This window comes from Brienomyrus brachyistius, unplaced genomic scaffold, assembly GCF_023856365.1.
Source record: "Brienomyrus brachyistius isolate T26 unplaced genomic scaffold, BBRACH_0.4 scaffold66, whole genome shotgun sequence".
Taxonomy (NCBI): Eukaryota; Metazoa; Chordata; class Actinopteri; order Osteoglossiformes; family Mormyridae; genus Brienomyrus; species Brienomyrus brachyistius.
Window position 1 is genome coordinate 732,277 of NW_026042341.1, and position 24,425 is coordinate 756,701.

The window sequence follows — 24,425 nt, forward strand, 5'->3', positions numbered from 1 at the left end:
TGATGGCATGTTCTTGATACGCACGCATTGCAGTTCCTCCGTCAGGCTAGCAGGACTTGCCGGACGGATATATGGCGTAACATTAAATAAGCCTTCGACATCTAATTTCCCGTGGTTTCTGTCTCTGCTCATTTATTTAAGAGTGTCATGAATTTTCCACGGAGGCCATTTCAGTTTAATCACAAGAACCAGTTAGACATTTCTGGAGATTATTTGCAGAAGTATAGCAGTGCATACTTAGCATTTATGTGTGTGTTGGATCATTGGGTGGATGAATCGATATCACGCCAGCATGTGAAGCGCCTGTTTGAATGCAGTGATCTGTGCCAAAGAGCCTAATAACATCACGGACCGCCTCTCCTCTTCCGTCACGCCCAGATTCTTATGTTAATCGGATTCATTCAGAGAAGCCGCTTCATTAAAAGCCATCTTTCATATCTGCACATATGAGGTTTTCTGTCTAGCAGTTTTGTTCCCGCTCTAAGTAAAATGTCTATTTTGTGGTTATGTAAAGGCTCATGCTGCCATAATGCGTCAGTTTTCGCCAGAAGACCATAGAAGGGCAGTGGTAGGTGCTGTCTGATATATAGGGGAGGTTGTCCTTGGGCCTGATCGGCTCCCAAGCGTAGGACACGTTCCTCTTTGGAGATGCAGTAGCGCGTTCTTGCAGGGGTAACAGATTCTTCTTCTCTGTCAAGTTGGTGTTCCTGTCCTACCACTCGCTTCAGGTTATTCCCTCACAGCAAGACCTCTCCGCCCTCCAGAGTATGACTTGTCTTTTTGACCTGCACCCAGCAGCAGAAGCCAAGGGGCTCAGGCAGATATGATGCATGCCGCCTAAGTGTAGCCTGCTAATGAAAACTGGGGATTCATTATCAGAATAATGAACAAGAATACTGGCCCTCCATCGCCATAATGCAGCTCAGTAACACTAAGCTAATCCTGAGCTGTGGGTTAGGGATCTGTGCCCACGTCCAGAAGGTCTGACTGAATGTATGGTGTCAGAATCACGCCATTATTACCGCGGTGTTAGTGTCTTGGAAGACAACATAATGAGTTACTGCCATCTCTCAGCTCTCGCCTTCAGTATGTTTTAAGCTTAATGGGTACAGCCTGTTTGATAATGATTAGCAGCCGTATCATAAGAAACGAAGCTAAGTCCTTTTTGAAATTTCATACCACAGAGTTCCATGTTGTAAGGAACTATATTACACGGCCTGAGTATTATATTACAAAAACTACAAAACGGTATTCTGTACTGTCCTTGATTACCGTACTACAGAGCTCCATGTAGTAAATTATACTGCAAGAACTGCTGAATGCTGTGTTGTACTGTACTGTACTGGGTGCTGCAACATGTGGCTGCCCTTCTTGGGAAGGCATTATAGAGAATTTTCTCACAGGGATTGAAGTATCTATTTTATTATACTACAGAGCTCCTTGTAATGAACTATACTACACTGCTATGCTGCAGCACATTACAGAGCTCCATACTGTCTTGCAATATACTAAAACAGTGAATATTATACTAAACATAATCCAGAGCTCCATGCTATAATAATGTGTGGGGATATTGATGTACCACATAAGACTCCCATATTGCACTTCAATGTAATGCACAGCTACGCTGAAGCCCTGTTAATGCGTCCTGACGCGCTGCCATGCACACAACACACCAGCACCCTGGCGGTATTCATTGGAATGTCTTTACGGTTGGTAAGCGTTCAGTGCTATCGCTTTCTCTCTGCACAGAGGAGACGATGCAGCTCTGATAGATGGCCAGGACCCAATGGACGTCCTCAGAGGGATTGTTACGTCTGTACGTGCTGATGTCCAATCAGGGTAAGTCTATCATTGTCTGTGCACGCTGATGTCCAATCAGGGTAAGTCTATCATTGTATGTGCATTTGGGCTGCCACTAACGACTATTTTTCTATGGGTTCATCTGTAGACTATTTTACCAATTGGTCGATTAAACTAAACTATTCATTTTCCTGCTGAAAATCAAATTTACCGTTTAATTTCATTTTTACACCAACAAACTATATCATTGCAGGACTTTAGATAATGGATATCGGCTTTTCGGCACTATATGGACATTATTTTCGCCCGCACCCGATAAGAAGATTAGTAGTATGTCTAAAATATTAATGAGATGCGTATTGTGATGCCCAAAAGTTAGTAATCTGTATAAATTCGGCGTGTCTTCCTGCTTATTAAATTCGGTTAGCGGATCACGCCACATACTTCTGTTCTGCTAAATCATGGAAGCAGTAAGCAATGAAGTGGAAGACAGGGGCAACTTAGCAACCAGAACATCTTTTAAAAGAGGAGATATTGTGGATAAACAAGGTAAAAAGGTGCTGGTGGTATGGCGGTACGTTAAAGTCTGACGTTTTTTTGGTTAATATATTTTTATTGCAGAAACAGTTACTTTCTTTTATTTGGTGTCCGTTTTAATTTCAGTTATAGTTTAGGATAATGACACTGGTCCCAACAAGCCCAATGTGCACAAGCACACTGGCACCGTCAATCTACGCAGAAGAAGCCCAGATTTTAGCCTAAACATTGCCTCTAATATCTATTCATTGGCGGTTCTGTGGTAGCAGGCATCTTTTATGGCTTTAATAATGAGTATGTTTAGCAGCTACAAGGACACAACATATTAAAAAGCTCTCTGTACTAATGGTAATTTAATAAACATGAATAGACAACATGGTGGTTTTACCTATTCTGGCAGTCCATCGTCCAGAATAGTGCCTGTGTGTTTTCACTTGTGTGAAACCTCCTTTTTGTTTAGCGATAATTTGAACTACTACCATAATTACGTAGTGAAATTTAAAGGAAAACAATTGTCATAATGAAGTGTTTTAGAAACCATAAAAGTAATTTAGTTAAAAGAATAATAACAAAACGATGCGTCTACTTATCACAGCAGCCCTAATGTTCATGCTGATGTCCAGTCAGGGTAAGCCTATCATTGTATGTGCACACTGATGTCTAATTAGGGTTTGTTGTATCATTGTATATGCATGCTGATGTCCAATCAGGGTGACCATGGCATTGTCTGTGTACGCTGATGTCCAATCAGGTTGAGCGTTGCATTGTCTGTACAGGCAGATGTCCAATCAGGGTGACCATGGCATTGTCTGTGTACGCTGATGTCCAATCAGGTTGAGCGTTGCATTGTCTGTACAGGCAGATGTCCAATCAGGTTGAGCGTGGCATTGTCAGTGCACGCTAATGTGCAGTTGATGCCTTGATGGCTTTACCCTCCTGGAGGCCCCCTGCTGGTGTCGATGTGCTCCCTATTTCCCTTCCTGCTGTATATTGATTTGAGTCCCCACTCCCACCCACTACTTTCCTTTAGTCTGTATTGATGTAGCCTTCCAACACCCATAATCACTGTGCCCCCCACCTTCTCCCCTCTGCTGTGTATTGACTCGTCCTCCCATCCCCCAGCGGCGGCCTGGTCTCCTCGGACGACCTCCTAGGCTGGCTGCGGCCCTTCTGCGCAGACGCCTCCATGTCAGTCCGGCCGCGTATCCAGGTGCTCCAGGTGCTGGAGCGGGAATTCCCCCTGAGCGAACAGGATGCTCAGCTGCTGCTGCTTTTCCGGAGCCAGACCGTACTGAAGTCCTGCTGGCCGGACAAACAGGTATGACCCCGACCCAGCCTTTACCCCAGCAGACCCCCAGCTCCACACGCCCTGTAAGTGCCTTCGTCCAAAGCGTTAATCATTCGCTGTCCTCACATCTATCCCACCAGCTTTCAGGTCAAGTGGCATCTAAGCTTAGTCCCTTAACTGCCTTGCCACCTTCTATTCTGCTGGTGTGTGGTTTGAAAAGAAAAGACCTTGTTGTTTAGTGCAGTGTTTCCAAACCCAGTCGTCAGGGAACCCCGGACTGTCCATGTTTTTGCTTCCTCTCAGCTCCCTGTACTAGGTATTAGGTGTTTCTGATTGGCTGGGAGCTGGGAGGGAGCAAAAACATGAACTGTATGAGGATCCCTGAGCACTAGGTTGGGAAACACTGGTTTAGTGTGTGTGATTTTTTTATTTTTTTTTGGTCTGCCCCCTTTTCGTAAACTGCCCTTCTTTGCCACACATTAGACACTTTTCTTCTAAACTGGTCACGATGGCTCTGACAACTTGATGGCTTTTGCATGATCCACTGGAGTGGTTACCAGTCTGCTCCTCCCAGCCGAATGGGGATATAAATGGAGTTTCGAGTCTCAGATTGCTTGTATTTTATTCCACCGAACATCTAGGTAAGGCAGTAAAACCGGAGCTCACCCTTTCCCGTTTCAGTGTCTGTAAAAGCTGTGCATTTAACGGCAGGAGGCAGAGTTCAGGATGCACCGAGACTCCCTCCTCTCATCACTTGGCATCTGCCACCGCGACGCCCCTCCTGGCGGGCTATGCGGCACCCAGTCGGGCAGGAGAGATCGCACTGAGTCTCGCACTTCGTGTAGTGATTTTACCAGCCCTCACACTCACATCCTGTCCAGCTCAGTGCAGCCTCCCCTGGGTTCCCCGGTGTCACCCAGGCAAGAACGGCCACGGACGGAGGGTCCCCTAGCTGATCATTAACGAAAGCGTGACTTCAGCCTCACCTGCCAGCCATGACGTCTGGCTGGCGTTAGGGTGTGAGCTCTGGGCCGCGAGCGTTTCTGTTCCTGCCGCAGCCATCGACGGGAAATTTATCTGCTTCAAATCTGCCCAGGCGATGTATGTTTATCTATACAAACCTACAAGACTAATTAATGTCTGCCCCCTGTGTTTTATTTTGTGCTCCTTGACCGTACTGTTTCCTAATGATACCGTGAGAAGGTGGCATGATGTAGCCGCTCGCCTCCATGCTAGTGTTATGTTAGCGTTACGTTAGCTGCAGCAACGCTGGCCATTGGTGACTCAGCGCCGAAACAGTCCACGCCGCTGGTGATGAGCAGGCGTTGAGGCTAAGATGGAAACGGCCCATTTTGTGCAGAATCCTTCAAACTCGATGCCATCTGAATCATTCTTGTAAGCGGTTAATTATCACATTGTGAGGATCCATCTTACCGTCTTCGTGCCTTGTGTAATCAGGCCACATTACTGCCATTGTTACGGAGTTGGGTGCTGCGATGGCGCTGTTGATGTCTTGGCCTCTCTCCTGCACCCCGTGGGCTGGGTTCTGTTCCCCAGCTCTCTGCGTGTGGCGGCCGTGTGTCTCTCCTCGCCTGTGTGACTTTCCTGCAGGTACTGTACTCCAGCTTCCGCCCACAGTCCAAAAACATGCTGCTTAGGTGACTTGGCAATTCAGAGATGCCCGCAGTGTGGGTGCGTGTGGGCGCGTGGAACTCCAGTCGGGGTCTTCCCTGTCCTCCCACCCTCTGCTTCTTAGATTGGCTCAAGGCTCGCAGTGGCTCTGCACTGAATAAACAGGATGGATGGATTTTCTCCATTTGGAATTTTCCCTCCAAAGTAATTTGTTTTGAATTTTTTTTTTCCCCTCGTGTATCTCTTTGTGAGCTGATTCAAGACAGTGCTGTAAGGTCCAACAGCAATACCCAGCCCAGGAGTTAGAAGCTGGACCCCTGTGATCATTGATTCACTACAGCACCTGCTGGGGTGTGGGCCGCAGCTAACATCAGTCGGACGAGGGCTCGGTCCATCTGTCTTTGAAGTACAAGTGCTGGCATTTGAGTCGGCATCACTTGCAGGGGACTAATTAGTTTGCCCCAGAAAACCAGATGGTATTCTCTCCATTCTTCACGTTTGATAGTTATGGCGTTGCTTAGCAATTTGGCATTAGTGTACGGAATAGTATGACTGTCTCGAAGACCCCTTACGAGGCCTGTTTACCAGGATCCACACACCCTGTGACTGCCTGTGTAATAGTCACACTGTTAGGCAAAGCTCAATACAGCATCCTTAAGCTCGACTGGGACGTTGGAGAAACTAAGATATAGCTCCATGACCCTAAATTAACATCTATTCATCTGATCCTTTTATCCAAAGCAACGTTCAGAACAAGAAAGGGTTATATAATGTGTGATTTCTGGAATTTGAACCCAAGACCTTTATGTTGTTAGCGCAATGCTCCGCTGGTTGAGCTACAGGAGCAAACAGTGATTGGCGATGTCACCGTTCCTTCCCGCTCTCGCACGTGCTCTGTGTTCACTGCGGCATGCATCTGCCGAAAGACAATTTGTGGTAAGGGCGCAAAAAAATGCTTAAAAGTGTGATTTTACACTGTAAATGAGAAAGTGTGACCTGGGCCATTCTCTGGGGGAGGGGGGCTGAGAGAGAGTGCCTGTAGAATAATGGGAGGCAGCATTTTTACAGCTAAAAACATGAATCCTGGCTGTCAGGTGAAATTAAAGACTTGGTAAATTACGGTACTGCACATCTGTGGTTGCAGTAATAGCAGTTGTAAGATAAGTACCTCTGTTAGCTGATGATAGAGTAATAATACAATAGTGCAAATATGAAACGTAATTTTATAATCACTTCATATGACTGGTGACCTTTTCACCTAAATATCGCCGGTGCAAAATGAGTGTCGTTTCACGCTGTAAAAAAACGCAATTTCACACTGCAGGCATCTTCTTTATTGTCTTGTTTCTTGATTCTCTTGACCTATAAACACACCTTTGTTGTCTGGTAAATGTTTTTGAAGGTCTGAATGTTTTTCTCCACGTAGAATTAGGGTTACTGACAATGTTTTTTGGAGTGTCTGTGCGTGCGCGTGTCACGTGGCCACAAACCCTGACCGCAGTGTGGGCGCCTCAGTACCACGGTAACCGCAGTGCTGTGAGTTGCTGCAGTGGGACGGCCCTTAGGTGTGCGGCGCAGCTGTGCGGATACCATGGGAGGGGGCAGCTGGCCAATTCCTGATAGTGGACCTGAACCTGTGTACTGACGCTTTCGTGAAGTCACCATGGGAATTCCTTACTCGTTACTGGTGGGGGGGCTGGCCACTGTGGAGGGAAGCCTGTAAACGTGGCCTTTTGGATCCTCCCCCTTTCCTCAAGGCTCCTTACTCTCCCCACTCCGTCCTCGCTTGGGCATCCCCTCCTTAACGAGCATGTAATTGCCTCTGAAAGCGGTGGGACGGCCAGTCCTCGCCACGGGCTCCGTGATGAATCAGCCGTCTGCTCTGGGGGCCAGGCGCCAAACGGGGAAACGTCAATGCCCCCCCCCCCCCCCCCCCCCGACTAGACGTAATCCACGGCCCTCTGTCTGCATCCGGTCGATCAGAGGCGCTTTTAATGAAGACATCAATCCAATGAGCCGGGCTCGGTTATAGAAGGGGCCGTGCGTTGCATGCGTCCATGTGTGTGTGTGTGTGTGTGTCTTTCACGCTGCAAATGGAGACGTGTCAGGTATCCGGGGAGATCTAATGACCCTGCAGACAGGATATTTCTCTGAAGTTCAGGGTCAGTTCAGTGATGCGGTGGGGAAACAGCCGTACTGAAGCTGGTCTCTCATGTTTGATCAGTCTCTGGATGGCCCTGCATGTGGGTAATTGAGTGAATCCGGATTTTTTTTTTTTTTAAAAAAAAAAAGGATTTCCGGCCTGCCACGTCTTTGTTTCTCAGACAAAGACCCACCCCCTGGCCTTGAATTTCTGCATTAAACGTCACCCTCCAATCAATGTGCAGTGATAGCACACATCTCCAGAGGGCCAGAACCAATGGGGTCCCCACTCAGGAAGCAGTCGTCCAGGGCGACAGCATTCAGATACCCTCCCTCTCAGGAGCTGCTCTACTCCAGCAGTGTCAAACGTTATTTGTTACCGGTAAACAAGATATATGAGGGGGTAACATAGGGGTGTGAGGCCCTCCCACCGCCAACCTCCTGTGAGTTTCTGTGGCCGGGATTTGTGTTGAAGCTGCACTCGGGGTCCTGGATAATCTTCTAAGTCAGGCTTTGCATACATCAAAGTGGCCTTAATATTTAATTATGCTCTAGGTGATATAAGCAGCTCTCCCACAAATCAATGCGGTGCCGGGAAGAGGGCCAGCTGCTGGTGAATTAGCAGGGCGTCTGCGCATGCGCAGGCAGGCTGCATGCTCACCCATCCATCTGCGACTCCCAGCCGCAGTGATTATCTGCGAAGGATTAAATATGCTGAGGACTTAACAGTCCCACATAACGGCACGCAACTGCATATCTGATCCGGATCTCCTAATGTGGGATTTGACCCCATACCCCTACTTGCATATTCAACTCCCTTATGAATTTGGCTGCCCCGTTATATGCTTAACTGGCTCAAGCCAGACAGGGTCACCCTGCGGGGGTCACCATGCGGGTACCTCCTCACATAAAGTTCTTTTTTTTTCCTCCATACCCTGCTTTTACTGCATTGACAGTGTTGCTGCTTTCTGACCACAGAAGCTGACTCACCATAAATGAATATTGATAGTGATTTTGATTGGCCGGGAGGAGCTGACAGGGGCATTTGAGGGACCTGCGGACTGCCTCCACATCCCCTCCCATTCCTCACCCCCTACCCCCTAGGGTGGGTGTTTATATTCCTGAAGGTTCTCTGTTTTCCTGCTTGTCTTAATGGCCTCTCAGCCTTAGCTGTAATGTAGTATACATCAGCCGTCGGCAGCCATTAATGACATTCCGGGAATGTCAGTCGCCAGCTAGGAGACCTCGACCATGAGCCACCCCCCCCCTCGCTGTGCCGTGTTTCCTCAGGGCCCCCATTTTATCAGGGTGGCAGTGAGGCCCTTACTGTCAGTGTGGCCCCGCCTCTCTGTGTCGTGTTTCCTCAGGGCCCCCATTTTATCGGGGTGGCAGTGAGGCCCTGACCGTCAGTGTGGCCCCGCCTCGCTGTGCCGTGTTTCCTCAGGGCCCCCATTTTATCGGGGTGGCAGTGAGGCCCTTACTGTCAGTGTGGCCCCGCCTCTCTGTGTCGTGTTTCCTCAGGGCCCCCATTTTATCGGGGTGGCAGTGAGGCCCTGACCGTCAGTGTGGCCCCGCCTCGCTGTGCTATGTTTCCTCAGGGCCCCCATTTTATCGGGGTGGCAGTGAGGCCCTGACCGTCAGTGTGGCCCCGCCTCGCTGTGCCGTGTTTCCTCAGGGCCCCCATTTTATCAGGGTGGCAGTGAGGCCCTGACCGTCAGTGTGGCCCCGCCTCTCTGTGTCGTGTTTCCTCAGGGCCCCCATTTTATCAGGGAGGCAGTGAGGCCCTGACCGTCAGTGTGGCCCCGCCTCGCTGTGCCGTGTTTCCTTGGGGCCCCCATTTTATCAGGGAGGCAGTGAGGCCCTGACCGTCAGTGTGGCCCCGCCTCGCTGTGCCGTGTTTCCTCAGGGCCCCCATTTTATCGGGGTTGCAGAGAGGCCCTGACCGTCAGTGTGGCCCCGCCTCTCTGTGTCGTGTTTCCTCAGGGCCCCCATTTTATCGGGGTTGCAGAGAGGCCCTGACCGTCAGTGTGGCCCCGCCTCGCTGTGCCGTGTTTCCTTGGGGCCCCCATTTTATCAGGGTGGCAGTGAGGCCCTGACCGTCAGTGTGGCCCCGCCTCTCTGTGTAGTGTTTCCTCAGGGCCCCCATTTTATCGGGGAGGCAGTGAGGCCCTGACCGTCAGTGTGGCCCCGCCTCTCTGTGTAGTGTTTCCTCAGGGCCCCATTTTATCGGGGTGGCAGTGAGGCCCTGACCGTCAGTGTGGCCCCGCCTCACTGTGTCGTGTTTCCTCAGGGCCCCCATTTTATCAGGGAGGCAGTGAGGCCCTGACCGTCAGTGTGGCCCCGCCTCGCTATGCCGTGTTTCCTTGGCCCTCTGTTTTATCAGGGAGGCAGTGAGGCCCTGACCGTCAGTGTGGCCCCGCCTCACTGTGTCGTGTTTCCTCAGGGCCCCCATTTTATCAGGGAGGCAGTGAGGCCCTGACCGTCAGTGTGGCCCCGCCTCTCTGTGTCGTGTTTCCTCAGGGCCCCCATTTTATCGGGGTTGCAGAGAGGCCCTGACCGTCAGTGTGGCCCCGCCTCGCTGTGCCGTGTTTCCTTGGGGCCCCCATTTTATCAGGGTGGCAGTGAGGCCCTGACCGTCAGTGTGGCCCCGCCTCTCTGTGTAGTGTTTCCTCAGGGCCCCCATTTTATCGGGGAGGCAGTGAGGCCCTGACCGTCAGTGTGGCCCCGCCTCTCTGTGTAGTGTTTCCTCAGGGCCCCATTTTATCGGGGTGGCAGTGAGGCCCTGACCGTCAGTGTGGCCCCGCCTCACTGTGTCGTGTTTCCTCAGGGCCCCCATTTTATCAGGGAGGCAGTGAGGCCCTGACCGTCAGTGTGGCCCCGCCTCGCTATGCCGTGTTTCCTTGGCCCTCTGTTTTATCAGGGAGGCAGTGAGGCCCTGACCGTCAGTGTGGCCCCGCCTCACTGTGTCGTGTTTCCTCAGGGCCCCCATTTTATCAGGGAGGCAGTGAGGCCCTGACCGTCAGTGTGGCCCCGCCTCTCTGTGTCGTGTTTCCTCAGGGCCCCCATTTTATCGGGGTTGCAGAGAGGCCCTGACCGTCAGTGTGGCCCCGCCTCGCTGTGCCGTGTTTCCTTGGGGCCCCCATTTTATCAGGGTGGCAGTGAGGCCCTGACCGTCAGTGTGGCCCCGCCTCTCTGTGTAGTGTTTCCTCAGGGCCCCCATTTTATCGGGGAGGCAGTGAGGCCCTGACCGTCAGTGTGGCCCCGCCTCTCTGTGTAGTGTTTCCTCAGGGCCCCATTTTATCGGGGTGGCAGTGAGGCCCTGACCGTCAGTGTGGCCCCGCCTCACTGTGTCGTGTTTCCTCAGGGCCCCCATTTTATCAGGGAGGCAGTGAGGCCCTGACCGTCAGTGTGGCCCCGCCTCGCTATGCCGTGTTTCCTTGGCCCTCTGTTTTATCAGGGAGGCAGTGAGGCCCTGACCGTCAGTGTGGCCCCGCCTCACTGTGTCGTGTTTCCTCAGGGCCCCCATTTTATCAGGGAGGCAGTGAGGCCCTGACCGTCAGTGTGGCCCCGCCTCGCTATGCCGTGTTTCCTTGGCCCTCTGTTTTACCCATTTTCTGGTCTTCTCAATGCCAGTTTAGTTGACTCATTTCTGCAGCTAGCCTGAGGGTAGGTACAGTGGGGCCCCTTTTGGGACTCGAACTGGCGGCCTGTACCACATGCCCACTGTTTTGCGTTCCATTTTGCCAGTGACTGCCCTGCCCCGAAAATCTGCTCCTTTGAAAGGGGCTCATTTTTCCCATTACTTTTTGACAGATTGGCTAGAGCTCTCTCTCTCTCTCTCTCTCTCTCTCTCTCTCTCTCTCTCTCTCATGTCAATTGCCAACAGTGTGTCGGCAGTTATTTTCAACTCTACTGATTTTCAGGGGGGATTCACATAGGGATGCTTTCGAGGCTGTAGGGCCGCTCCACTGTCCATTTTTGGTGTCCTGCCACTACTGAGGTCGGGCCGTATATGTCAAGGGAGAGAGACACCTGACAGCTAAGCCCCCATGTAAATATACACATGAAATTGACAGACTCCTCCCCCTCGTCAGCCAGTCCTTCACCAGGGGTTCAGTCTGCTTCACATCACACGTACTATGATCTTCCTTACCTGAAAGATTCCATTGTAACTTACCCGTTCACAAAGTTGGATTCTCTAAAAAATAATGAACTTATATTGTTTGCACATGAAAAATGTTTCACATTCTGTAAATCGTTATTCTGAAATATTAACACTAATCATGAAATTTTTTAAATCTTTACTTTTTTTTTTTTTTTTTTTTATCTAATGTGTGAATTGACAAACTCTCTTGGGTATAAATAGCAGTAATTGGATACCGGAAAAGAATAGAATCAAATAGTTTGTGAGATGAAAAAAACTCCAGCCCCATGGCCTCATCTGGAAAGATAGATGTGTGTACATGTGTGATGTCACTGAAGGATGGGTAGGGGATGTGTTTGGCGATGAGGGGGGGGGGAAAGGCACACAGAGGGGGGCAGTGATAGGGCAGGTGCTCAGCACTGCACCACAACAAAGCTTGCATTAGCCGCCTGATTCAGATTTCCTTTATTGTCGAAATGTCATTCCACCCTCCCCAGAGCGAAGAGCCTCTTATAATAGACAAATAAACAGATATTACAGTAAATAGACAAATATTGCAATAACAGGAAGGATATTAAATGAGAGAGCGGCATTATTGGCTGATCAAAGGCAAAGAGATTACCGATGTCCTCACTGGCGATCGGCTGAGCTCTTTGTATTTTCAGTTTGGGTCATAGTGGCACTCGAGAGCCAGAGGATCTATGTTGCCATGTATCGGCCTCGTTGATTTGCATTGGAAAGTTTTACAGTCAGCAAAGGGGGAAGTTCTTCACTAGAGAGCTTTGAACCGTGGATCCTGGCTGACCTGTGACCCCCCGATAAAAGGATTTTTTGATTGGCTCACGTCTAATGCATTCCGCTCTAGGTCCATGCTTTGGGAATAGTGGTATACCCAGAGGGTATTCTGCAGCAATAAATAATGTAAAGCCCCTCTTTTAAAGTACTTATTTAAATGTTCTTTTCCATAAAAATGGTCAAAGGTTATATTCAGACTATTTAGTGTCACTTGAGAACTTTAGCAAGAAGCTTAATTTGTACATCAAGCTGCATAACCCACTTCTAGCATACAATGCATTTCTTTCTATAAATAGAAATCTGCAACTTATTATTTATTGTGATTTTTTTTTTAAATCTATAGCGTAGTCTGTTTGTTTAGCACATCTTATTCCTGAAGCATTAAGCACTTGCTGAGCCCATGACGTACATCGGTGTGGATAAACCCCAAGCAGAAAGCAGCTTCGGATCAGCACCGCAGGAACGGGAATCGCAAATTTTAGCAGATCCTCTCACTGTTTCAACATGCATGCTCACTGGCTGTTTGAGCAGCAGAGCATGAAGCGTAATGTACACGTCGTTTATGAAATATTGGTGGAAGGTATCTCTTCATCTGACCCCCAAGCACCTGGGTGCGTGCCCATGTTCAGGGGCTTATCTGGGTTGGCCAAGCCCCTCACCACCGTGGATTGGGGATCATCGGAATGGCGTTGTGGTCTGGATCACATTAAAATTCATGTGATGTACAGCTGAGCAACTATATAATTTTTATTTGTGCTTTGTTCCATTCATTTCCACTTATTTTATTTTTTATAGTGACTTTTCCCAACATGGTTCCCTAAACACACTTAACAAAGAATCAAACAAACGCTGCTTACTCACAAATAGCAGTTCAAGGCAGGGGTGGCCGATCATATCCAGAAAGGGCCGGCATGTATGTAGGTTTTCACTGCACCTCCCTAATTAGATTACTAATTAGAGGACTGATTGGCTGAAGAGCCTTCACACCTGGGTTTGAACATCTCACCTAGAGGTTATCCCAAAAATCTGGATACTTACTGTTACGGTTACCCTTTGCACCTGAAATTTTAAATCCCTGGTTTAAGGTAACTTTCGTAAAAATCAATAGCGGACGAAGACAACTAAGGAGAGCAAACAAAACTCTCTAATTTGGTTGAGAAAACATCTGGAGGTCCAGATTCTAACATTATACGTGTCAGATGGGGCAGCTGTATGTTTGGGTATGTGTGTATTTCTCTCGTCACGCCCTGCCGCAGGATAGCTCTCCTCAGCCTTCTGCAATTCAGTCTTCAGTCATCTCCTGATGACTGAGCAGTCCTGCCTGAGGCCTGCTATATCCACGATGAGAGCTCAGTCAATGCCCACCCTGGGTTCTGGGTATCAGGTCCCGTGGAAAGGAGAATGAAGCAGTATGTCGGTATGGAGGCTGATGGGTAGCTGCCGAAAGCAAAGACGGGCAGAAAAAATGCTGCCTGTGCAGTTTCAGCAGCAGCCGTAGTAGATATGGCAGTCTGAGCTAAAATAATAGGTCTTCGATAGCCATTTAATATTACGGTGTTCGACTATTCTATAGCCGAGAGGCCTGAGGGCTGTTCTGCAAGAAGGCCGGCGTTCTGTGACCTGAGTAGTTCTTCGATTCGGTTTAAACAAGCAGGACCCTGTCCTATTAGTGCCCTGTAAGTAAACAGAAGACTTTTAAAGTCTGTCCTACATCTAACTGGACACTAGCGGAGAGGGATTTGAGTAAAGTACGGTCACATTTCTCCCTGTAGTTACAGTCCATACTGCTGCGTGCCGGTGTTCGATGCTCCTGCCCCCGGACAGCACAGCATCACAGCGATCTGATTTGCTCTTTATAAATGTGCGTATTCATTTTCCCCCCGTCGCGAAAGTCAGAGAGCACATCAGCGTGGCTGAGCTGCATAACGCGCATCTTGGATAGGGAGCTCGTGTATGAGAATTAAACAGCAGGTCTGTATCAGATCGTACCTTGGTTACGGGCTGATTGAGTGAAGCTGTAACGCAAGCCCTCGGTGTAATTACCCCCTAGTAATAGGAATTCCGTCTTGTCAGGGTTTTCAAGAAAGATAATTGTCAGCCATCCATCTGTTGGCTTTATTAAAACAGTTTACAGGGGAGATTATAGATGTGTGGTCATCAGATGCAGCTGAGAGGGACATTTGTGCGTCATCAGCATATGAATGGAAGTTAATTTTCTGCTTTTGTATTGTGTTTCACGGAGGGAGGACAAATAAAGGCCCCAGTTCCACTCGCTGCTGGACTCCCCGCTTCACCGGCGATACCGATGGACTGTTATTAGCTATCTGAGAGTATTGCTGATCACTGTTCAGATAAGCAGTGAGCCACTTAAGTACGGTTCCGCATAAACTGACCTGACACTCCAGGCTATATAAGAATTGATGGCTGATGGATCTGGGAGCTTAAGTACCGATGCGTTCCTGGGATCAGAGGACAATAGCACATCACTTACTGCTAAGGCTTAGACGGGAGCCAGGCTGAAACTTTTCAAGTATATTATTAGTGTCCAAGTATGTTTGCTGTCGGGCTCTTCTGCAACAAGGTAGATTTTTGAGAGAAATGGGACGTTTGAAAAGAGCCTGTAATCATTAACATTTTTGCCGTAACAGCGGTCTTGTTACAGCTACTTGAGATTGATCCAGGACAACGAGAAAAATCGTGGTAGCGATTTCATTGCTGGAAAATGAATCACGTTCATCCTCCAGTCAGAGACTGAGACCCCGGGGAGGTATTTTGCCGAAACCGCTGACTTAGCTGAGTTAGTACCGTAGGTACTCATTGTCGAATGCCGAACTATCCGAATTAAGTAAATCTTCTGTAAAGCAGAAAACCTGTTTTTGCTTTTATTTGGTGACCGGTTTAACAGGAGAGCTACTCTTTGAACCTCAGCTGGTGCCAACACCCAACTGAAGACAGCCGGGCCTGTCGGGTTCACGGCCAATTTTGAAATGGCTGTGTAAAGCAAATAAAATAAGTCATTCCGGTGCTTAGTACCTCAGCAGTATGCAAGTCCTGTCCTCCAGCTCTGCATTAACTCAACATTTCTGACATTTCAAGTTGTCTACAGTGTTGGCTGAACAGTGTCGCCGCTCTGTTTTCGTTGTCCCGCCGTTTACAGCCATGCTACTGCACTCTGGTACACTTTCTCATGGACTTCTGAGGCCCTCCTGCCTGTTATCTCCGGGCGTGTCTGTCTGCTGACAGCCATCAGTCCTCATTGTTTGCCTTCCAGCCTTTGTACACCGATCCGTCATTTCCAGTCATGGTCCCGCCGTCTGTGCCAGCAACATAGGGGCCGTTTTGACGGAGTCTCTGACATCTATCCTTCCTTGTCACGCCCTCTCTTTCTGACACAGAGGCCATGCACCTTGAAGAGAGGAGCTCCCAGTCTTTTTCATGTGAACACGGACTTTTGTTTTCTCTGCTAATCCGCACCATTTTTATTTTGCCTTGCCGTGAAGTGAATAACAGACCAAAGCCGCTTGTGTCTTTTTACCGCCCCTTGTGCTACAGGTTCTGATCTGTGATTGAGACTCTAATTTGTGGGTTCTGTTAGCGTAGGTGGTATAATCACATGTGGCATTATTGCGCGCTAATGCTAATAACGTTTAGTTTCTTAAAGCATGTTAACGAGTGGATTCTCGAGCGCTCAGATTTTCGTCAGTGAAAGTAATTCAGCAAAAACACGCTGTTAGTTTTGGCACCTTAGCTGATTATTTACTTTTTGCGTTATCGGTCAGTTCAATGCATTTATTTGCTTTGTACCCTGTAATGTTAGTTACTGTACGTTTTGTATATAATCCATCCGTCTTCCTTAACGGTGTTTCCAGCAAAGGGTGAGCCTGGAGCCTATCCGAGGAAGCACACAGCACAAGGCATGGAATAGTCTGGACAGAATGTCAGTTTTGAAATATGGTGTGTTTCCCAAATGAAGGCCATTTTGTGGCGTGTGTATAATTAGCAGCTAGAACTCCTGTGCTGCTGTTCTTGCTGGTTGTGTGGGAATCACCTTCCTTATAGAGCACCTCTTTGGTATTTGTGCTTCTGAAAATGCTCCCCATATACATGTGGCTTTTCGAAGTGCTGTGCCCCTGTGTTTTTCTCCATCGGTAAATAAGCCCGTCCTTGACATCTGAATCGTACCACGTGACGCTACCTTGGCATCTCCAGGTTGGACCCGCGTCATACCGATGTACTTGAGGATGCCAGGTCTTCTTGATTGAACTTCGGAGATTTTTTGACACCTTGAGGTTTCTTCATAGCCACGGTTTTCTGAATTGCGACGACGGTTTGGTTTCTCAGTCCAGACCCCCGGGAATGATCTCCTCAGACTGCTCAAATTTGGACTCCTGGCCACCAGCCTCTGGCGCGTCCCTCACCCGGACCCTGTCACCGCTGTCCTCGTCACCCATCACTGTCCCCCGCCTCGGCATGACATGCCTGCCTCTCCTGTATCACAGCGCCGTCATGCTGTGCTGCCCCACCCGCCTGCTCGCCTCCCCTCCCTTCCACATCACCGTTCCTTTGTTCCCAGTTTCAAGCTGCATGCAGTCCCCCCCCCCCCCCCGCCCCCCGTCTGAAGGAACTTTTCTAATTAAGGTTTCATGTCCTGCATACATCAGGAGGCATCTAACGAAGCCTTTACACTACAGTGCGTTTTCGAAAGGAAATTTCTAGTGCAGGTTAATCTCTCTCAGGTTATTGTTCTCTCATAGACGAGTATTACCTACCATATTCTTGTCACTGAAACTTCGTAACTTCAATTTCAGAGAACTTCAAGCTCACCAAAGGCCATTTAATAGATTTTCTTCCTTAATGAGGTATTAATTCATTATTCAATACCTTCTGATATATCGATTGTATTCAGGTGCTTTGCTTTGATAAGGATTTTTGAAATGAAATGAAATTTAATGACATGATCCTTTATTTGGCATTTGCACAAGTACAAGTTCATTGTAATTCCCTTCGCCTATCATGCTCTATATGAGACATACAGACACATACAGGTGAGCAGAAGCTTCCGGGGTCACAGCACAGGGTCCTGTGAGCTTTTCTCAAGGGCCAACAGACATGTGACTCTCCTGCCGAGGCTCAAACTGGCACAGAGGCTTAGCCTGCTAGTTACTCTTATTCTTTTTTTGTATCTGAGAAACAACTTGTATATTTTTAAAATTGGTCATAAAATGTTTACTGCATGTATTCGTTTTGAAGCAGAAATTTCACTAGCATTCGCAGCTGATGACTTGCCTCTTATTGACCAGCTGATCTGAGCGCAGTTTCTGGAATGGCAGTCGTAACCCATTACATTATAAGATGAGAAGCAAACCTGATCGCACATCAGTGTTATAAGCAGGAACGTAGCTGATGGTAGGCTATCCGGGCAGCACAATGCAGAGTACTCAGACTTTACTTTAGTTGTCTTGTGTGTGAAATATGGTTTTTCAGTGTCGTGCATTAGTGCTAGGGGCGGGGGGGGCACAGACCAACAGAAGGTGTTTAAAAGCTGAGATTAAATATTTCATGAGGCTGTCCTTGAAATGGAACGTAAAATGGCCACTACCCCCCAGCCCACACACACACACATATTTTCTGGGCACAGTCGGGGCTCAGACAGTCTTTAACCCCCACCTGAGGGAGGGTCACTCTCATCCCCTCGTCTCCATTGTCGCCCTCACGCCCCCGTGCCATCTCTGCCCCAGCCACTCGCGTCCTCATGTCAACCAGGAACTAAATGTGCCCCCCCGAGACACAGAGCGAGTTGCAGCACTCTACCTCTGTTAATGCAGCCACAGCACTTTATTTAATTTTATTTCATATATATATTTTTGTTGGATCGCCTTGCTGTCGTCAGAGTAAAAAGAAATGTCACTCGACTTGGTTTCCTCTTCCTGGCAATTATGTTGCTGTTTGCCTGGTAATTCTGTCAGCAGGAGCGATCCACCGCCCCCCTCCTCGCCCCCCGCCAGGGGTGTGATCACTGCTGGAGAGGTTGCGTCACTCCGAGCCATGTGTTTGTATACTTCCTGCAATTAGATTCCCCTGCATGATGTACCGCGGCGCTCTCTGTTTCCCTCATTAGGGAGTCGCATCTTCAGCCGGCCTCTGACTTAACCGTTGGCCACAGGCAGGGGGCGCCCTGATAGGGGAGTTCCAGTGCATCACATGCAGCAAGAGTGGGTAATTTTAGAGGCACCCGTTCGCCTCATTGCGTGTTTTTGGACTGCGGGAGAGAACTGGAGTGGCCGAGAGGGATCCCGAACGACACGGAGGTGTGAGGTCACAGTGTCACCCACTGAGCCTCCAGCTGCACTGACTCTCTTGCACCTCATAAATTGTGCATTTCCATTACATGTTTACCGACGTCGTACCCTCAGAACACGTCTTACACAATAATAATGACAAGTGGAATATGTTACAAGTGTGGGTGTTCTTTGTCTTCCCTAAACAGGGAGAATCGTTGTCTGCAATAGGCAGGATAATAATAATAATCGTTTGGTGTTTTTTTTTTCTTCATGTAATTTGGGTCTAACTACAGCGCGCACCCATCTGAAGGGCCTGTTCTTTGGCTGTGTGGCTGTTGGTTCATACTCGTGGCTTGTGGGCATTTTATGGAGTTGAATTCTCTGGCTGAGCCCCGCCCATTCCCCCAATGTGTGGCCAATTGTCCCTTCGCTTTTCCTTATTGGCTGAGAGAAAATGGCTATCGCTGTAGGCTGCTGCTGGCACGAGTGACAGGAATGGGGCTGGCGCGGAGTGTGGCCCGCTTTTAGGGCTGCTCTCTCAGGTCAGCATCGCGCCGCTGGCCGCCTTCGTCCTGAAGGACACGGTTGGCTGATTGGGCCGTAATGTTACTCTCTCTCAGGGTGGCCAAGAGAGGTTGTAAGCCTGTCATGTTAAAAGTGACATTGACGGCGCTGTTTGGGGACGTCTAATTAGTCCTGCAGAGCGGCGCGGTACCTCTCTGAGTTTTGGGAAAATTTGCTCGATATCCTTAGAGCTCATCGCATACGGCCAGAAATGGTCATTATATCTGCAAGACGACATTTTTCAAATCGGAACCAAAAACGGTAACATCAGCGATATAATAACTGACTATTGAAGGACGTCGGTTCACTATTTTCTCTTCCGCAACTCCAGTTTTACTAGAAACTCGGAGCAAAATGAGAAAGCTGTAGAGAGCCTTGGACAAAACAACAGTGACTTGAATGTCAAAAGATGAACACTGTGCTCTAGAGGTTGTGTGTCACGAACAAGCGCCCAAGAAAGAACGACCCTTTTAATCAGAGACGATAAACATGTGACGATAAAGAGACAATTATCATGCAGATGTTTGTAACTGTGACATTGAACTTGAAAAGTTCAACACTCTGACATTGAACACTCTGAAAAGTGTTACAAGGTTTTTAATTCATTTTTGTTTCCTTAAGTTTTTTTTTTTCATTTGTTTCTTTACTCGTTTAAGACAATTCTTGTACTCCTGATACTGTATGACATCATCACACCAATGAACCTGCAGGTCTGAGTCTCACTCATGGGTATTCAGGGCCCTGAGAAAAATTCTGATTATTTTTTTTCTGAACTGTTAAATCGCAGGGCAGCGGTAGAGTATTTAATTGCATTTTGGACAAAGCCTGCCTTTCAGCAGGGACCATCCGGACGTATTCGCCGATATTCCGGTTCGGTCCAGCAGTGTCCGGCTGCTTTCCAGGAATGCCGCCACCGGGGAAAACGTATGCTGGCACTTTGGAAAAATGAGGCCTGGCTACTTACGCATTTTTGGTTGCGTTCCTTCACTTGTTCCCACAAAGTCTCCCTCGGTGTTTGAATTTGCTGTAAGGAACAGGCTTTGTTTTGGATGCTACAGGCCAGATTTATCGGGCTTTCGCCCTCTTTTTACATTCTATTTTGTTTTTTGTTTTTTTTTTTTTTTTGCAAAAGGGAAAATAAATGCCTGTACCAAGGCATGACCAATGTTTTTGTTGTGTTATGTTTTTCTGTGTGGATTTTTGCATAATTCAGCATTTTGTGGCCCTTGGTTTAACTAAAAATGTATTTCTTTTTTAATTATGTTACAAAATGTCTTTTTCTGAAGTGTGTTTCACTAGCTGGATGAAACTAGTAACATTATTTTTACTCTTTTGTTCTACATAGTGCTATTCTGAGGGGTGCAGGTATAATTCCTTAAGCACTGCACCCTCTGCTGTCTCTGTGAGGCATTTAACACTATCCTGTCTCTCCATGCTTCATCTTAGGGTTGAATTTGTTCCGTTTAGTATGCAATACCGTGATGAGGAAGAACGTATTGTATAGCAATGTGTGTTTTGGGGAAAATACAGCTTTAATTAATAATGCCTGGTGGTTGTCCTGCTGATCCCCACACATTCTGTACTCGCTGCTTTGATGCTGTACTTCCTGAAGTTGAGACCCCAGGAGAACATCAGCTGACCACTGCTTGGCCAATCTGACAGCTTGCGAGGGTGGGACTTACGAGTAGGCGACCAGTGAGGATGTCGGTGCTTCGAGCCGCACGACTAATCCCGTCAAAGTTGTGCAAAAATGTCTGATTGTTAGGATTGTTTATTTGCATGCCTGAAAGTTCATTCTGTGTGGCTCACTGCCTTGACATCCAGGGGGGGGGCCTCAGTTTATGAGATTTTTTGGTGAATTTTTGATGAGGGGAGGGGACATCCATTCACTGTCAGATGGGGCCCTGATTTCCCTCTGGACCAAACATGCCCAGACTCCAATATTACTCTCCAGACTGAAAGCCATTTGTTTTCTGCATTGAAACAAAACTGGTGACTTGTCTTTCCCTTCCTCCCCGCCATTTTCATAAAAATTCTTCCCCCTCTTTGGCAGTATATAGGGGTCTGTGTCTCTGTCCAAAAGGTTGTGTGTTTGAATCCCAAGAATAGCAGAATAATCAGGGCAAGGTCCTGGGTGTGTATGTGTGGCCCAGCAGGCTAACCCTTTGTGCCTTTGATGGGAAGGTCACCGGTTCGAGCCTCGGCAGAATACTTTAGTAAGGTTATAGCTATCTCTCTCTCTCTGTCCCACAGCTGGAGATGGACGATGTGGAGAGTGAGGAGATGCGCCGGGCGCTCTTCGAGGAACTGCTGGCAGTCAGCAGCAGGTGGGAGGAGATGCAGCACCTGGCTCTGCTCCTCCAGGCTTGGCCTCCCATCACGAGTGACACCCAGTGAGTGTTTTGCCTATTTCATTGGTTCCTTCCTTAGCTGGGAGAGTTCCTTCATGATTACTAAAGCAGCAGTTCTGTGCTAGAACGTGCTGGTGTGAAGTAACCCACATCGGTGGCACGCAGCTTGGCGTTGAGGGACGCTGTCTGGGCGCGTGACTAACATCAACAAAATAAATCCAGTTGGAATGGATGTTGTTAAATCTCAAAGGGCACCTGGATTCCATCAGACTGTACTTCTTAAATGAAAATCAGCTCTGGACTTTTCCGGAATGCGCGTGAGTGCCGATTACCTGTGAAGAGCACTTCTAAATTCAGATTCTATTGTTTATTTTGTGGCTCAACCCCCCATGTGTTGACCACTCTCATAACAGCTCCTTCACATGGCAGGGGGGCTCCGTAGCAGAATGTTACCCCCGGGTGGGGCTAAAAAGCACCTTATTTTAAACCACCAAACCTCTCCGCAGTTTTGGAATGCTGAGGAAAATGCTAGAACTTAGATTTAAAAGTAAAATGAGTGCAATAAGAGGAACAATAGTCTGCCACAATTTCATTTCTGCTACTTTGAAGCTCAGTATTTCTTGCCAAATACTTTCCAGCTTGAATTGGGGGATGGGAGCAGTTCAACATTATCTAATGGAGACGGGTATGATTCTAATCAGCTATATTTGGTGTGGGGAAAATAGGAAGGCGTGTGATCGTGTTTTAAAGGGCTTTTAGACCATAGGCACGTCCGGTGCCGCTATTCTGTCTGATCCTCCGTAACAATGACGGTTAAGAGTGGCCGAGGAGAGGGTGTTCTGGTATATAGCGGTTAATTGGGCACCCTTGGTACACGGTCGTTTCATGTCTCGCAACTCTTCTCTTTCCAGCCTTAGTTGAAATCCACTAAAATCACATCTCCTGATGTCATGCTGCCTTTATCCATTCCTGTTTGATTTTATGGCCTCTTGAGCTGTGTTTTCCCAAAAACGCATCTTCCTGTAGAGTCCCAGCCTCTCCTTCACGGGGTTTTATCTAGCTGTCAGGTGGTGTCTTTTTACAAATCACCTGGAGTCAGATACGCTCGTTCCATTGGCTGGAGCGTCCAGAAGACCCATACACGGGTCACGTGGGGAGGGTGTGTTTTGCGTAAAAATAGCTGGTGTCGGCGAGGGTGCCGTCATTTTCGATTTGCCGCTGGCTGCTCTGGGGACGCGTCAGCCGCCGTCTCGGTGGTTCCTGGAGAGCGCGCAGGCCGTGATTCACAGGGCGTCTGCTTCTGCGGCAATGTTTGTCGGGGGTGCCTTGTCTGCTTCTGTGTACACGGCAGACTCTTCTCTGAAGTTCCCCATTCTTCATAAAGGTTTCTCTGTGTACTAGAGACTTTCTGGAGAGTCCAGCATTCCCATCGGGTTTTTCGGAAGGAGCTGGTGTTTCAGCAGTCGTGGCGTGACGTGATGGAAGATTGATAGGCAGATGGGTGTCCCCTCCCCCCCCCCAATCTTCTTTTCCTTCTTTCCACTTCCCTTTCTTCCCCGTCTGATTCAGCTCTGCTGCTGCTTCTATTCACTTCCAGACTGGGAAAAATATCTCTGCTAATTTATATAACCATATTTATAAATTCTTCTGGATACATTTCCTGCTCTGACTGATAAGAGAATTTGCAGTTCCTGCTTGACACAGAATATGAGCAGTGATTTTAAATTCTTCAAAATAAAGTCATTTGGATTTCTTGTAGTGTTAGTTTAGCGTTGGGACTGGCTGTTTTATTATCGTTCCCGTTTACACAGGATTTTCTCTCTTTTCTCAATATGTTATTTTAAAATTTAAGTTCCTCAGAAGACTTTCACACTTTCTTATCCTATTCACACACAGTAATGAACACACGCGCACATGGGCACACGCACGCGCACACACACACGGGCACATTCGTGGTAGTAACTTTCACGTTTATAGAATTAATGCAATGCGACACCACCCAAAAAAATGCCTTTTTTGTTTCTTGGAAAATTAAGATGCATTCTTTAAAAAAAACAAATAAGCCTGTTTTTCCTCAGTATTCTGGGAATGTCAGCTAACAGAGGCGTTAATCTCAGTGTCGGTCCTGCACTGACCCGGCACGGCCGTCTTTCCCAGTGCCTGCTCTGCAGAGGACCCCTGGGTGAAGCTGGCTGCCGCCATGATGTCGCTCGGCAACGGCGGTACGGAGCACGGCCTTGGCAACGAGCTGCTGAGCATGTGCCGCTCCCTGCGTGGGACCAAGCACCAGCTGCCCCCGGAGGTAGGGCAAGGGCAAGGGCGGAGGCCGAGGACTCGCGGGGTGCACCGAAGCACGCAGAACCGTTCGGCGCTGACGTACAGACATCGTAGGGAGGCGCCTGGGGTCGGGTTCGAGGGCAACATCACTTTGTCATTTCAGAAATACCATGTTTAATTGATAAGAACCAGGCTGCGTTTACGATTGGATGGACAATTCCATGGGCCCCTGAGTGAAATTTCGAACATAACTGGTCTGGGTTGGGGGTCCAATATGATGCACTTTCTTTAAGCCCAAATTCTACAGCAGGGAAATTTTTGAATTTTTTCATGGGGTGTTATAGGGGTCATAATTCATACAGCAGGACCAACCTTATCATTAGCCAATGATGTGTTTTGGTACTGGTGAGTTTCAGGGGAGGGGCCCTCTGGGGGCCAATCGACTTTCAGCTGAGGCCAGTGCATCCATGGCGCAGGGTAGTGGGTTCGAGCCCTAACTGTAGGGTGGTAACAGAAAAGGTCATACATTCCTTAGGGATTAAAACCGCCCAGTCTCTCAACCTTTAGATGCTTTAGATGATCACACTGGAAGACGCCCACTCCACTGTCCT

At 48.3% G+C, this 24,425-nt stretch overlaps 1 protein-coding gene across 2 annotated transcripts in view; it reads left to right on the plus strand.

The window, feature by feature from the left end:
- Positions 1 to 24,425, plus strand: part of nbas (NBAS subunit of NRZ tethering complex) — a 122,152-nt gene that overhangs the window by 88,588 nt on the left and 9,139 nt on the right. For both annotated transcript variants that reach the window (XM_049002260.1, XM_049002261.1), the window contains 4 exons: positions 1,753 to 1,842; positions 3,463 to 3,658; positions 21,440 to 21,579; positions 23,695 to 23,839. In XM_049002260.1, coding sequence (XP_048858217.1) covers positions 1,753 to 1,842; positions 3,463 to 3,658; positions 21,440 to 21,579; positions 23,695 to 23,839 — 571 coding nt within the window. The remainder of the gene's footprint in view (positions 1 to 1,752; positions 1,843 to 3,462; positions 3,659 to 21,439; positions 21,580 to 23,694; positions 23,840 to 24,425) is intronic.